We start from the raw sequence: 13,899 nt of genomic DNA on the forward strand, positions 1-13,899 counted from the left end.
CAATGGATTTTTATAAGGTAACCAAGAAAGTTTTGTCGCTTTTTCACCCACACCATTGAACATCGATATGTCACCTAAGACGTACCTGGAAGATCACAAATAGTCCCCATCAGCATCGACGATCTTCTGCCAACGTTCTTGAAGGCCATGGATTCCACTTTGATAGAGCTTGGTGGGCCGTGAAGAGAAGGTACCAAGTGCATTTTGCACCTCTACTAAGGATTTGAACTGGCGTCCTCTATGTCCAACGAATGTAACAGGTGTTAATGGGACGGTATAATGTCCGGGGAGTATGGCGGATGCAATAGTTTTTCCCATTCAAGGCATAGAATGGTGTCCCGGGTCATCCTAAACACGCGAGGCTCAGCATTGTCCTATAACAGGAGGACTCCTTGAGATTCAAAAGTGCTGGCTCCAGAGTTTTGAGTTTTTCTTGAACACTTCTCAACTGCCAATAGTACACAGTTGCATTGATGCTCTGACCAGTTGGTAGCAGTTCCCGATGCACGATACCACGAGCAATCCACCAAACACATAGAAGGACCTTCTTCTGGTGCAGTCCTGTTTTCCGCTGTTTTGGAACCGGTTCATGGGATGCTAACCAATAATTACGGCGCCGTGGAGCTTCGTACAGGATCCACTTCTCATCACCTGTCAACATCCTGTCCAGAAATGGTTCCTTCCTCAGACGAGACAGCAAAGAAACACAGGTGTCTGCTCGCGTTGCCTTCTGGACCAAAGTCAAATCATGTGGGACCCATCGACCCAACTTGTAGTGGTTCCCAAGTTGATGGAGGTGCTGCCGAATGGTCTCTCCACTCTCATTGAACTGTAGTCACAGTTCCTCACATGTCTAGCCACTGTTCACCTCAATTGCTGCCTGAAGATCTTCATTTCGTACACGTGTTGGTCTTCCGGCAGGTGGTGCGTCTTCGAGTGTTTCGTCAACGTCCTTACACTTGTTAAAGTACCGCTGCACTGTCTTCATAGTCACGACACCTTCTCCAAAGGCCTGGCATATATTCCGCCCAGCCCATTTTGACCTTGTACAGCATAGGCGCCCTTATGACACTCTATGGAGGTCCCATGTTCATTTTGTCCTTACGCAAGTTCACAGTGTAACTAAACTTTCACAACAAGGTAATATGTTGGATATACCCACACCAACAATTGACCGTCGCCTTATCTCAATTCGCTCACGGTGTGATGGCCAATTGAACATAGACCTCCATAGAAAGCCACATAGCTTTCTTGGTTACATTTATATAACGAGATAACCTCTGATCTCGTGAGCACCAATATAAGTATATACTGTAGTTCTTACCATCAAGACTGAGACCTTCACGGTGGAATTTTTAAGCTCAAAAAAAGCCCAACCCGGGTAGTGTTATCAACCGGTTCGGCTCGGTTCAACTGAGAGAACAGCTCGGTTGGGAGGAGACATCGACTCGGCTCAATTGAGCCAATGTCTCGGTTCGGATAAGCCACCTACTCGGCTCAGGTAAACCATCGACTCGAGTCAGCTCCGTTGAAACTAATCCATTGGCTCGTTCAACTCGACTCAACTGAGCCGATGGTTCGTACGGGCTCGGTTGGGGTGAGTCAACAGCTCGATTCGGTTTGCCTCGGGTGAGCCATCGGCTCGAACCGGCTTGGTTGGGTGAGCTGTTTTCTCGGCTCACTTTTCGGTTTGGCTCGATAGTGAATGAGCCGTGAGCCGAGTCGCTTGAGCCATTGACAATCCTAAAAACGGGACGAGCAGTTTTGAACATGTTTGGCCGGCGCCCTATAAATTGTTGGCACGAGCCCTCGTTTGGTTCACTCTATTAATGTTACAAACTCCCAGGGAAGTACGCAGGGTGTGGGTCCTGGGGGTCCGAACCCTCCCCGAAATTTCGACTTTTGTATAAATTTAGACTAATTTTAGGGGCAATTTTAGGGATTTTAATATAAAATACCTTCATACTGAGTTTGGACCCCCGAAATAAATTCCTGCGTACGCTACTGCGAACTCCGCAAAGAAAAAATCACCCGTCCCTAAAATTTTTCCAATCATAGAGAACTGCTTAGTTCGCCTATTGATGAGCACGAGGTGGCCGTGACAGTTTATCAATATCTCAGTGAATACAATATAAGTAACTAGTATTTATAAATAGCTTCAATTTTTCTATTATGTTTGTAATTACAACTGTGTTTAATAACTTTCGAACATACATAGAAAAAAAATACATTTTTGAGGTCATTTTGAAAAATGTTCGGTCCGGATTTCTTTCTACATATTTTTCTTTTCCGCTCAAGTGATTTAGTGAAAATAGAAATTAAATCTATGGCCATCCATAAAAGAATGATTCGCATGTCTTAATAAACATTCACAAAATGTAAATCATTTATGTGTATAAGGCATGAACACATAACACAAGTATTTAATTTCAAGTTAAAATTGATTTGCTATTTTCCTCCTTTTTCATACTATGTCAATTCCATTCGCACTGCCCTCTGTTGTCGCAGGTTTGAATTTCCAGCTGTTCCCGAACAAAACGAAGTTGGCGCGATAGACATTCACACGAAGGTTTACTGTGTGTTCTCCTCTATAGAAAATAGTACCTAACGTTATGAAATTATTCAATGATAATTTATGATGTGAACTCATGCCCGTATAATTATTTTTCAAAAATGATTATATATAACATATTATTATATAGATATATTTGACATATTCTTTTTTTCAGTAAATAGGAGGAATGATATTCTTGCGCAAGTGTACATGTGGGTGATTGCCGGTTACGGAGGACAATACAGCAGTGAAAATCTAAACGTCGTTGAATTTATAGGATAAAAACATCAAATATGAATCTGGATCCCGCACTACAGTTAATTCAAATACTAGAAAAGACAGTATCACCAGGTATGTAACTGGAAAACGTGAATTATGACGTACTTCAATTAATGTTAAGGAAATTTTGTTACCTTTGGCAAGATGACGAACGGTTAAGCCTAACGAGCCTACTGTAGTTGAAAATCAAAGTGTAATTTTCATGAAAAAACGTATTTACGATTTGTGCATGACTTTTCCTGATGTTAATAACGCGTCACAGTCGATACTATGTATTTACAATAAAAATATTTCGAGGAGTTGTGGTATACGTGAGATGTGAATAAAATTGAATCAATTGCACGTGAAACCACATTATTTAGCAATACTTTGTACTTGAGTTAGAACAATTAAAATAGTAAAGGACACAGTATTTTAGCATTTTAGTAAATTACTCAACAAATTAGCACGGAGTAGTTTTTGGAGTTCGTATCGGCAAAGTGTCTTAAATGAATTGGTAATTCTGACAAAAGATACGTGTCTTGAAGTTATTTGTTAGGTGTTAGCATGTGCTTAAAGCAGGTTGCAAGACAAAAAGTGAACATTTGTCTATAGTATATTGGCATAGACTAATGTTCCTTGATACAAGTTGTTGTATTACACAAGAATGTAAATAATATTGGAAGTGAGGTAATATTTAATTATATATTTTGAAATTGTTTCGTTACAACTGTTAACATGCGGCGTACAATCGGAACTTAATTGTTTCACATAGTTTCGTCTTTATATGTAATCAAAATACAGTTACCGTTTTTAAGGCACTGGGATTATTCGGAATTTTAAGTTGTTACCGGTAATTGCGAATTTACATAGTAAAGGTTGGGTTGTACGGTATGGCGGGAATACCGAAGTGATGTACAAGTAACTTTAGATTTCTTCGTTAAATTTTTTGGGCAACATTTTCCATATTAACTAGCTTTCCTTGTCATCAACATACTTTTAATTAACCTACTTGCTTAGTTAATCAATACTTTTTATTTAAGGAGTGCGTGGGTTTTCTCGGAGTTCTCCCGTTTCCTCCCACTTCATTCTAATTTCATTCATTTCTAATCATCACGTCTTCTTTAGCCTACACGGCATAACCGTTTCGCGAACATCTACTTTGCTTTCATATGACTTGATAATGTGGTGTAGCCAAAGTGGATTGGTGACGAAAGGATTGTACGTTTTTTAAAATATTTTTTTTTTTTTTAAATAAAAGAGTATTGTTTTGCTCAGCAATCAGTTTCATAATTAAGATTTTTATTTTCTGGGCTTTCATACATTAGCAAGTAAGATAGCATACGGAAATACTTTTTCACGTGATAGCTAGTGATGATTGTCCAGGATTGGAGGGAGAAAGTGCAGCGAAATTACTGATTATCTATATTTAGCACACGCTTGGATACGCCTCGAGTGAAATTCACCGCGGTCAATCCCCTAAAGTCACTGCTGGGAGCTATTAACAGCATGGGAAATCAGTTTGTAATTAATGTTACAGATGGTGTCAAGGTTAATATGTTGCCTTTTGCTTTTCTTCCGTTTTCAGGAAGGAACTGCATGCGACTACTGGCCGGTAGCACTTGCGTATTGGAAATTTTTGAAATGTTCTGAGTATTCAATATCAACACCTTCTTTTAAGGAACTTCTCCAGATCTCGAGGTATCTGTTACTTTCTCCCCAATCTTGCACATACCAGATCTCCAGTGTTACTTCACAAAATATAGCTGAGGGAGCGAAGGGGGTTAGAATCCCCACAGGGCTTTTTGTTTTCTAACTTTATCACAGTTTAGACAAAAACAAGGTACTCAGATCTGGAGCTATGAAACGAGTTTGGGAAGGTGATTCTGAATGCCATCCCGTCTCACATAATCGTACTGAGGTAACTTTCCCCGGATGACATCCACAAGAATCCGTTTCCAATAACCTGTTGCTAATTATTTCTGTTCTAATATGCCTTACTTCAATTGCTTCTGTTTCATTTCCGTCCTTCGCTCCTGTTAATAACAAATGTTTTTCATGCTTTGAATACGTATGCATCCATGTTGGGATGGCATTGTCTCCCCAAATCCATCGACGGCTTCGAAACGGTAGTGTGATTTAGTAACCCTTGTAAACAACATAATTTATGCATATACCCACCATTGCTCACGCGCCTGCTCCATACAGACGCATTCGCTAGTTAGCGCTCGCTCTTCCCTTGCTGCTCAGTCTATCCTGCCCTGGCTCGGTTAGATAGCATTCATCCTTTTTAGTGGCTACCTGGCACAAGTTTGGGCATTTATTCCGAAGTTAGGTGTCCGCTTTCACCAAGTTTTTTCGCTGTTATCACTTTTGCACACTTTCTGCAATTTGTTAACTAGGTTCATTAATCCGTGCTCTTCACAAACTTTTAGAAGATCTTGTTCGTTATCAACGTATTGCTTCACAAATGTTAAAACTGTTACTTCATTGCCCTTGTACATTCGCTATGTTGATAACATATATGCTCGTTTCTTTCCCACAATGCAACTGCTTTGTTACCTTGCGCCAAATAGTTCCCTCCGCTCGCCGTATAGTCCCATGTTTACAACCGCTTATATATAACAAACAGATTTTTCGAGACACTTATATATTATCAAGCACACAAACGATCAAATTATCCATAACTTTCCTGTAAATTTTAAAAATTTTGTTGGAAACGGACGCCCAACTTTGGAATTTAACCCCAAGTTTGTGTCCTGTGTACTTGTGACTTTGTCACACGTCCAGACTGTATTTACACTCATCACAATTGCAAACAATGAACTGCAATCACTACTAAGTGAGCCAGGACCACTACTGTACCAAATGATTAGGGGGAGAAACTTAATAATACACCTGTGTTGTGTTAGTGGACGGAATTGGTACCCTTAAACTATTAAGTGTTGCGAAATACACGCTATTTATAAATATGGACAACTGAATCCTAACCTCAATGCGAAAGAGGATAAGCATCCAAAACTGCTGCAATGAGTTCGTAGACGGTGTTAGCCTTTTTTTCATTGCGTGTTTGAGTATATATTCTATCAGATATTCCCTCTTACTTCCTTAGTATTTCTTAAGGTAGGAGTTGCATTAATTGCTGCGTATTCCTGTTAGGAGGAATTAAGTATAAATACAGCTTTTGAATATATGGCGTAAAAAAACTTCAGTGCATAAATCAGGAACCAGCTTAAAACACAAATCAACTTCGTTAGGTTTCACTGAAAAGCATAAATGCTACCTAATCAGATTCAGGGCACTAGCGCAGCAGGAGACCCGCATTTTAACGCGGGGGTGTGTCAGCGACGGTGGGTATACACATGATTTGTTTTTCCATTCATTATTGCGGCATAGACATTCTAGGGTACTAATAAGACAGTGGGTTTGAAACATAGGCATACTACCCTTTATTGCGTGTTTACCTAATATCGCATCAATAAGCGAGTTTTTGTGCTCCATAGTTTAACTTAGTTTTTCTTCCTAATTTTCTGGCAGTGATGACTTTATGATCTTTTTAGTCTCAAGCTGACATTTTCTGTTTCTCCTCATTTCTGTAAGATTTTTTTTCTGGGTCTCCATCTATGGCAGTTAACCCTGTACTGTATTTTATAGTTTTCCGGCGGGAGCTCATGTGGTTCGGATTCCACGTTAATCAGTAGGTCCACGTCTCATATAGCTTCGCTGCTGAACGGGACGTAAAACTCAGTCAACTCAACTCAACATGTATTTTATAGTTTTATATATACCACGTACAGAGGTATATCTACTATCCATTGCTATATTTTGGGAAAGCTATAAGTATTTCTGGTTGAGTAAGAGTTTGCAGCGGGAGGAGAGTAACATGTGATATTAACTGCACACTATTTGCACCCACCACTGAAGATTTCTTAGCACATAGTCCATATTAAAACAAGCAGGCAAAGACGTGATGGTTCCAGATGTTATTGAATTTATCAGTGTTAAAATTCAGGAGAAGACAAGAAACAGTTTTTTGTTTTGCCCAAAAATATTCCTGGTCCGACATACAGGGTACCATTTCTCACTTTGGAATTTGGCAGAGTTTAAAGTACTCTACTGTGGCACAGTTGAAGATATTTTATTGCTGTTTTATTCGTAATTATTAAAATATCCTCCGTTTGGAAATGTGTCCAGGTTCTTGTGTAGACTTCCGAATTTATTTTTTATTTTTTTTCCCATAAAATTTGATTTATTGTCTGCTAATCAGTACTATACTACTAGCTCTGAGAAGGGAACTTTCACTGTTGAACATTACTTATAAACAATTGGAAATTCTGCAATACATTGAACCATTTTCCAATACAACATTCTCACATTGGTTTCATGAAATCAAAATCCAGTCGTGTTTGACGTGAAAATTTTAATTCTATATAAAGAAACATAAGACACAGTTTTTAAACATATTAACACTTTCAACGTATATGTGGACGTTTGAAAACCTTCTGTGCACTCTGGGTAGAACTGAAAGTAGCAGTTCACTGAAGAGAAGTGTGTTCAACTACATCAGTATCGTGCTTTAATATTGAGTGATACCTTCTTGTTGAAACAGTAGGCACTGGGGCACCTATGATCTTTAAAACTGCTAATTGGAAGTGATCACGAGTGGTAGTGTTGCTGTTTTGCAGGTGAAAGTCTATATCCAGCAGGTGGTCCCATTGGTAGCATAAAGTTCACGACGATTTTATTTAACTGACAAGTGATATCTATAACATGCAACACTATAATAGGCCTATAGGCTAATAGCCTATATTAGATAGTTTGAGGTTACAAAACAGGATTATGAAACAAATTTAGACCAAGTTCTAAGCTGTTCACTAAAAAGCAACTTAGGCTATTTTCAACAAAATAATGTATGTCTACAGTTTTGAATGTTACTAAGGAACAAGATACTACTTAAACTACAGAATACAGCTTTTTTGAAAAACATACTAGGATACAGACATATATTACAGTTATTTCTTAAATACATTAATCTAGCATTTTTCTCATAATTACTCTCCATATAAGCAAAATGAAATAAAAATTTTTAAAAAATTCTAGCTCTGAAACGAAAGCCCAAGGGACAAATTCAACTTATAACTGCTTACCTACCAGGCTTCCACCAACATCCATTGGTTTTACAACAATGATATTACTGCACGAGTCGATATAAAAGTTAATGATAGGATTTCAAATTTTGAAACTTTTTTTTTTTTTTTTGGACGAATTTGTTAAAATTCTTACATCCAAACTTTTGTAAACAAACTTAAACATGTAGACAGAGCCTTGTGAAGGATATTACTAAATGTCTGTGCTCTTAATTTGTATTTACCTGCAGTGGTTGAAGATCAGTGAGGGGTGTGTCATAATTACTCTCACTGACCTTTTGTGACATAATCACAGACCAGTCTCACCAAAATCACAATGAAGACTAAACATGATGCATACGATTAATGAAAAATTTGACTTCCTTCAAAGGACTTCATTTCGAAAAAGTTTTTAGGTATCACATCCAATTACGTAGATGGTTTTCAGTAGACAAAGACCATAATGCTGTCTATAGAAATTGATATCTTAAACCGGCTCGGAGATACAAGAACAATGTTCAAATTTGATACATTGTTTAAAATGGCATGTGAGTAAAAAATTACTTAAAACAATTTTTGAGTTACTTTCCTTCTATAGCATTACAGCAATATTAATTTGTACGTGTAATTACAAGTTCTGGCAATTACGTAATTTTAAAGAGTGTTCGAAACTTCATTATTTACCGCATCTTCGTAAATTCTAGATATCAAATTGCTGTAAACATAAGAATGATCACATCTATCAGGGCTCATAGCGAGTCTTTTTTTCCTTTTTAAAAAAAACTAAAAGTTACTTTCTTTCAAGTTGGTCACGAAAAGTTAGTTTTTTACAAATTTGTCACTAAAAGTTACTTTTTTTGGTAGGTAAAGTGAATTTTTCGTGTGATTTATATTTTGCTTTGGCAGTTTTATTATTATTATTATTATTATTATTATTATTATTAAGGAAGAAACTTGTTACTCATTAATCTTCTGAACGCTTCAGTACTTGCTGCCACATGTGAAACAGTCAGCCAGCTTTATTCTCACTTCAGTTTTTATTTCTAAAACACAGTTGATGGTTGGTGAATGCTTAAGTTCTCAGTGAGGTTGAGAACCCTTTTGTGTCTATTCTTTCTTCTATCGTAATAGTCTTTTATTTTTCTCTTGTAGTAGTTAACGCTCCGTTCAATGTTGTGTGTGTGTGTTTTATCATATTTGTCTTGTGTTACGCTTCTTGCATGTTCTTAAGAGTAGGTGATGTATTTGAATATTTCATGGCTTTGAGAACTCTCAGTGCTAAGTTAAATATAATACCTGTGATGAAGAAATTCGGAAATAGACCAGAACTGGGTCTACTTACTCAGAAGCTTTTTACATCTGCTAAGTCTGCTTACCGTAATTACAAAGCATACTTAGAAATCCTAAGAAAGGATGAAGCTCAAAGAGAATAAAGAAGAAAAGAACAACAACAACAAACGGAGAGAGGTGATGGACAAATTGACAAAGGAAAACAGGGGCATGATGAGATTTTGGTCACATTTTCGTGTACTTTTTGTCGCTTTTAAACTATTTACAAGAGACCAGACCACTATGGGCCCTGCATCTATTAAAAACCGTCTATGGAATTGGATGAAATGCGTATCTACGCAGCTTTTTTTTTAAATAGACTTGAAAAAAAAAATCAAATTTTCAATCCCTTGTAGCTTTTTCCTGTTCAAAGTCAGTCGTATCATGATCATAATATTAGATACTAAAGTACTTTGAATGTGCATTGCCTCGTCCCCCTCACTTGCGTTATTATTGCTCTAGGCCCCATGGAAATGGGATATTTTGATACTGTAGCATATTTAGGTTGTAACACTAAAAAATGTGATATATTCGCTTAATGTTTTTTTTTTTTTTTTTTTTAAGTCAATACTGTCGACCTGGTGGTACCACAGTGTGTCACTGTTCCCCTGCCGATATTTGCGTTTTGCAAAATTTTTGTGTATTAGTTTTGGGTTTTTGTAAACTTAAAAGGTCGTATCAAGATAAATGATCCACCCTATATATGAACTTTTAAAACTTTAGAGGCATTCCATGTCAGATCAAAGAAGAAAGTATTTTGACCATGCCATTTAGGATTTTTTATGAAATATATGAGGATATATTCAAGGTCTAGTTATCAGTTTTATTTTGAAAATTGTCCAAGATGCACACACAAATTGTGAAAAATGACACCGGAGAATAATTACAAATGAAAGTAACTTTTCCTAATTGGAATACAGCATATTCCAACACTATTGAAAATCTAATTAATGGAGCTTTCCAGCGATACCCTACATGACTTTTGTATGACACGTTATAGTTTCAAGGTCATTCACCAACCTTTGATATTAAATACGTATATCAGAACATGGCATCGCAGAAACTTATGAAGAAATATACGTATATAATTGACCCAACTATTTCTACCTGCGGACCACATAGTAGGCTGACACCGCAACGGCCAAGTAATATAGGATTAATTGGAATGATGTGCTGCACACTGCTGCAATAAGATACACACATACGTATGTATGTACTGTATCTCTGAACTGTTGGATGATTTACACAGTGATACTGTTTTCCAGTCGTGTGATAATTGTCCAACATATGTTACAGCTTATACCAGTTGCTTTGAATTGTACTAATCGATATATACTACTGGAATGTTTCGGCTTCACATTTATAAGAAGTCTAAGTGCATATGAGAGCTTAACTAATGATCAGATTACAAACCTTAAGAAAAAGATACGTCATCATGGTAGTGGCTATCTCCATTTCTCTTGGTTCCAAAAAAATATACGTTTTATGATTATTGGAATATTGTTACCACATTATCACTCTTATCACTAACTAAATTACACAGCTAAATTAAGTTAAATAAGGTAAATAATGAAATACAACTTTTTTTTAAAAAAAATAGTGTCGCTATAGCACGTTACTATTGCACTGTCTGATTACTTGAAGAATGCCGGCCGATTTTTAATTTATCAGATCAGCAGGCAGCATTCAGTTCTGGTTGGAATCTGCAGAAAGTCTGCAAAGTCACCATGCGACCAAACTGCATAAGTGAAAACCCTCGCCCAGTCGTATCTGCCTTTCTGACCCTGAGGGCAAAATGAGTCGCTGTGAGTTACAGTACAAAAGATAGATTCGAGCGTTTTCAAGTGTTGCCAGAAACTTCCATCGTTCACCCATTAAGTGGTGTTCTAAGAGGCGCCAACAATACTGTAAAATTCTTTTCTGTTCTATAGGGTTGAGCAAAATACGGTACACGGGAGATTGGACTTTCCTATCACCTTTTTATTACAAAAGTTCCTCTTGAATACAAGTATATTTATTACAAGTAAAGTTTCCTCTAATATGTGGGTAAATAATTGAAAGGAACCCAATGACCAGGCGTCTTAGGGCTTTGTTGGTTAGGTTGCTCTCAATCACTGAGCGCCTTAGAGCTTGTAGGAAAGGTACCTCTCAATTGACCAGGCGTCGCTGAGAGGGGTAAGGTGTTCCCAATGGCCAGGCGCCTTAGGGCTTGGGTAGTTTGATCAACCGGGCGAGATTGTTACTTTTTAAGGTGTGCTCTCCTCTTTTATACCATAATGTTGCTGACTGCTGGCCCCTGCGTCAGTAATCGAATGTTGGCGATGGTAGATGTCGTCCTCTTCGTTGTTGTTGTCTGTAGTGTGTCTTCAAGCACGTGTAGTAGACACATAGTATGGAGATAAGTGGGAACCTTACAATAAAGTTCCTCTTCTGTTCGGGCCGCGGTGGCTCAGTGATAGAGCGTTCACCTCTGGTGCTTGGGGTCCTGGGTTCGATCCCAGCCCCCGCCAAGTGAACTTTGTGGTGGACAAACACCGTGTGCGTGGGTTTTCTCGGGGTTCTCCCGTTTCCTCCCACTTTCTTCATTCCACCATTTCATTCATTACTCATCATCACCGTATCCTTTACCCTAACCGGCATAACCGTGGGACGTAAAGCTCAGATTTCATTTCGTTTTTTCCACTTCTGTTCAACAAGATATTTCTGGTAAGCGTCGAACTTTTGATTTATGACGTATTTGCATACCCAGTTGTGCTTGATAATGCTGTGCACTGTTAAATTTTTAATTTTCTATGACAATATATGCAAGGCTTATCGTGCGTTAATTAATTCGGTTCCTTGATTATTTTCCTCAACGACATTAACTATATGGGTAGGGAGTGGCTTTTGCTTTTCTCGAAGTTCCAGCTTCGGGGTATGTTTTTCATTTTAACACAATTCCCGTACCAGCAACCATAAATACTTTCACTCCGCATTCATCCTCATTTGAATGAAGGAATTAGGCTGTATTGAAAAGTGCGCAAATGCATCCCCCAGCCGAAGTAATTGGCAGTATTTTCATGCGGATTTGAGTACCAGACTGACAATTATATTGTTCCGCCCGATGGCAGAACTTTCTTTGTCTTTCTGCGATGAGCTTTTGTAAGTAAAAAAATTTTCTGCAGTAATTCTGCAGAACAAACACTTGTTATAGTTAAAAATAACGCTTTACGCGACATAAAATAAGGACTATATTTATGCGAGTCGTCCGTGCATTTAAGACATTTACACATAGCAGGCATGTTTTTATACTTTTCTGATGGCTTTTTTTTTTCTCTGGCAATTTTTCTGCACAGGTATGGCAAATTTTCTGCGATCGCATCGCAGATCGGGGCATGTTCTGCTATGGGGGCCCCAAAGCAGAACATTTTTCTACTTTCTGCGACGACTTAACGGAAATCGAAAAACTTTCTGCACGCATTTTCAGTAATGGTGTAGTAAAATTCCATGAATTTTCTAAACGCATAAAAGCAACAAAAGTTTTTACAACTCTATTTTTCTAAACTTGTTTTTAATTATAGACTTCCTATTTATGGAGCTTATAAGGTTGTATAACTGAATAAGTAACCAATCAAGAAATTCCCACATATATTTACTCAAAAAGTACTTTCTTTTAAATCTTAAAAACATGAATCACTTAACTATCCTTGAATCCATTTTACAACTTTGAATGTCATCTCTTTCAATTGTTCTGAGTTGTTTTTTTTATATATATGGAGAAAAAAATGTATGTAACCGTAATTTTTATTTATAGTGTAGACAATCTTTCTGAGGCAGTAATTTTCGTCTAGAGGTAGCCGATCTTACTGCTACCTGCATTTTCTTTCTGCGACATTGTTGCACCATCGTCTGTTGTTCTGCTTTGGGGTCTCAAACTATCTCTATCGTAGCACTTTTTAAAGTAAACCATTATGTGTTTTTAATTTTGCATTTTTATACTTAAAAAATACATTGTGTTATTTTTTCTTGGATAAGCTGCTAATGCTAAAACTGAAGGTTCAGCATCATTCCTGCAGGATAAAAGATTATTTATTCATGCTTTACAATTTGTTCTTTCTTTGAAGAAATGTCTAGTGTCAGGTTTGTATTGGGCCTTCATACTAGAGGAACAAAAAGAGTATGTTCAAATTTTCTGTTTATATAGACCCTGCAACAACTGATGAGAATTTACTATTTATTTACGAATTTCTATTTTATTCCAGATAAAAATGAATTGGAAGCAGCACAAAATTTCTTGGAACAAGCAGCACTCAATAACTTGGTTTGTATTAGCTTTTGCATTTTTAGAGTAATTATTACAAATTTTTAATGATAACCAGGGCATGAAATTCAAGTCTGAATTTAGTAGCCAAATCATAATTTTGTAGTGTTTTTCTAAGTAAAAACGAAATGCATATCGCCAGACTAAAATATTTGGTCTTCATTGGAGATCTGGCGACCAGAAATTTCGCGCCCTGGTCTTAAGTAATTAGTGCTCTAAAGGTAATTTGAAATGTATGTTTATTTCCAATAATAATATGAGTATGTTAATGTGTATGATATTTGTACTGTTGCATGAAATTAATTCGTACTAAGCATATTCAACTACAGTAA

The 13,899-nt window shown here is 37.3% G+C and overlaps 1 protein-coding gene across 3 annotated transcripts in view; it reads left to right on the plus strand.

Annotated features, from left to right (window-relative positions):
* The first annotated feature begins 2,536 nt into the window (after window positions 1-2,536).
* Fs(2)Ket (Importin subunit beta Fs(2)Ket) overlaps window positions 2,537-13,899 on the plus strand; it is a 144,278-nt gene continuing 132,915 nt past the window's right edge. For 2 of the 3 annotated variants that reach the window (XM_081745061.1, XM_081745068.1), the window contains exons 1-2: window positions 2,538-2,905; window positions 13,509-13,567. In XM_081745061.1, coding sequence (XP_081601187.1) covers window positions 2,848-2,905; window positions 13,509-13,567 — 117 coding nt within the window. In that variant the 5' untranslated portion in view covers window positions 2,538-2,847. Of the gene's footprint in view, window positions 2,906-13,508; window positions 13,568-13,899 lie in introns of all 3 variants that reach the window. The other variant, XR_014129045.1, reaches the window with a different exon arrangement.

The sequence above is a fragment of the Thermobia domestica genome, chromosome 2 (genome assembly GCF_964235325.1).
Source record: "Thermobia domestica chromosome 2, izTheDome1.hap1.1, whole genome shotgun sequence".
In the NCBI taxonomy this organism is placed as follows: Eukaryota; Metazoa; Arthropoda; class Insecta; order Zygentoma; family Lepismatidae; genus Thermobia; species Thermobia domestica.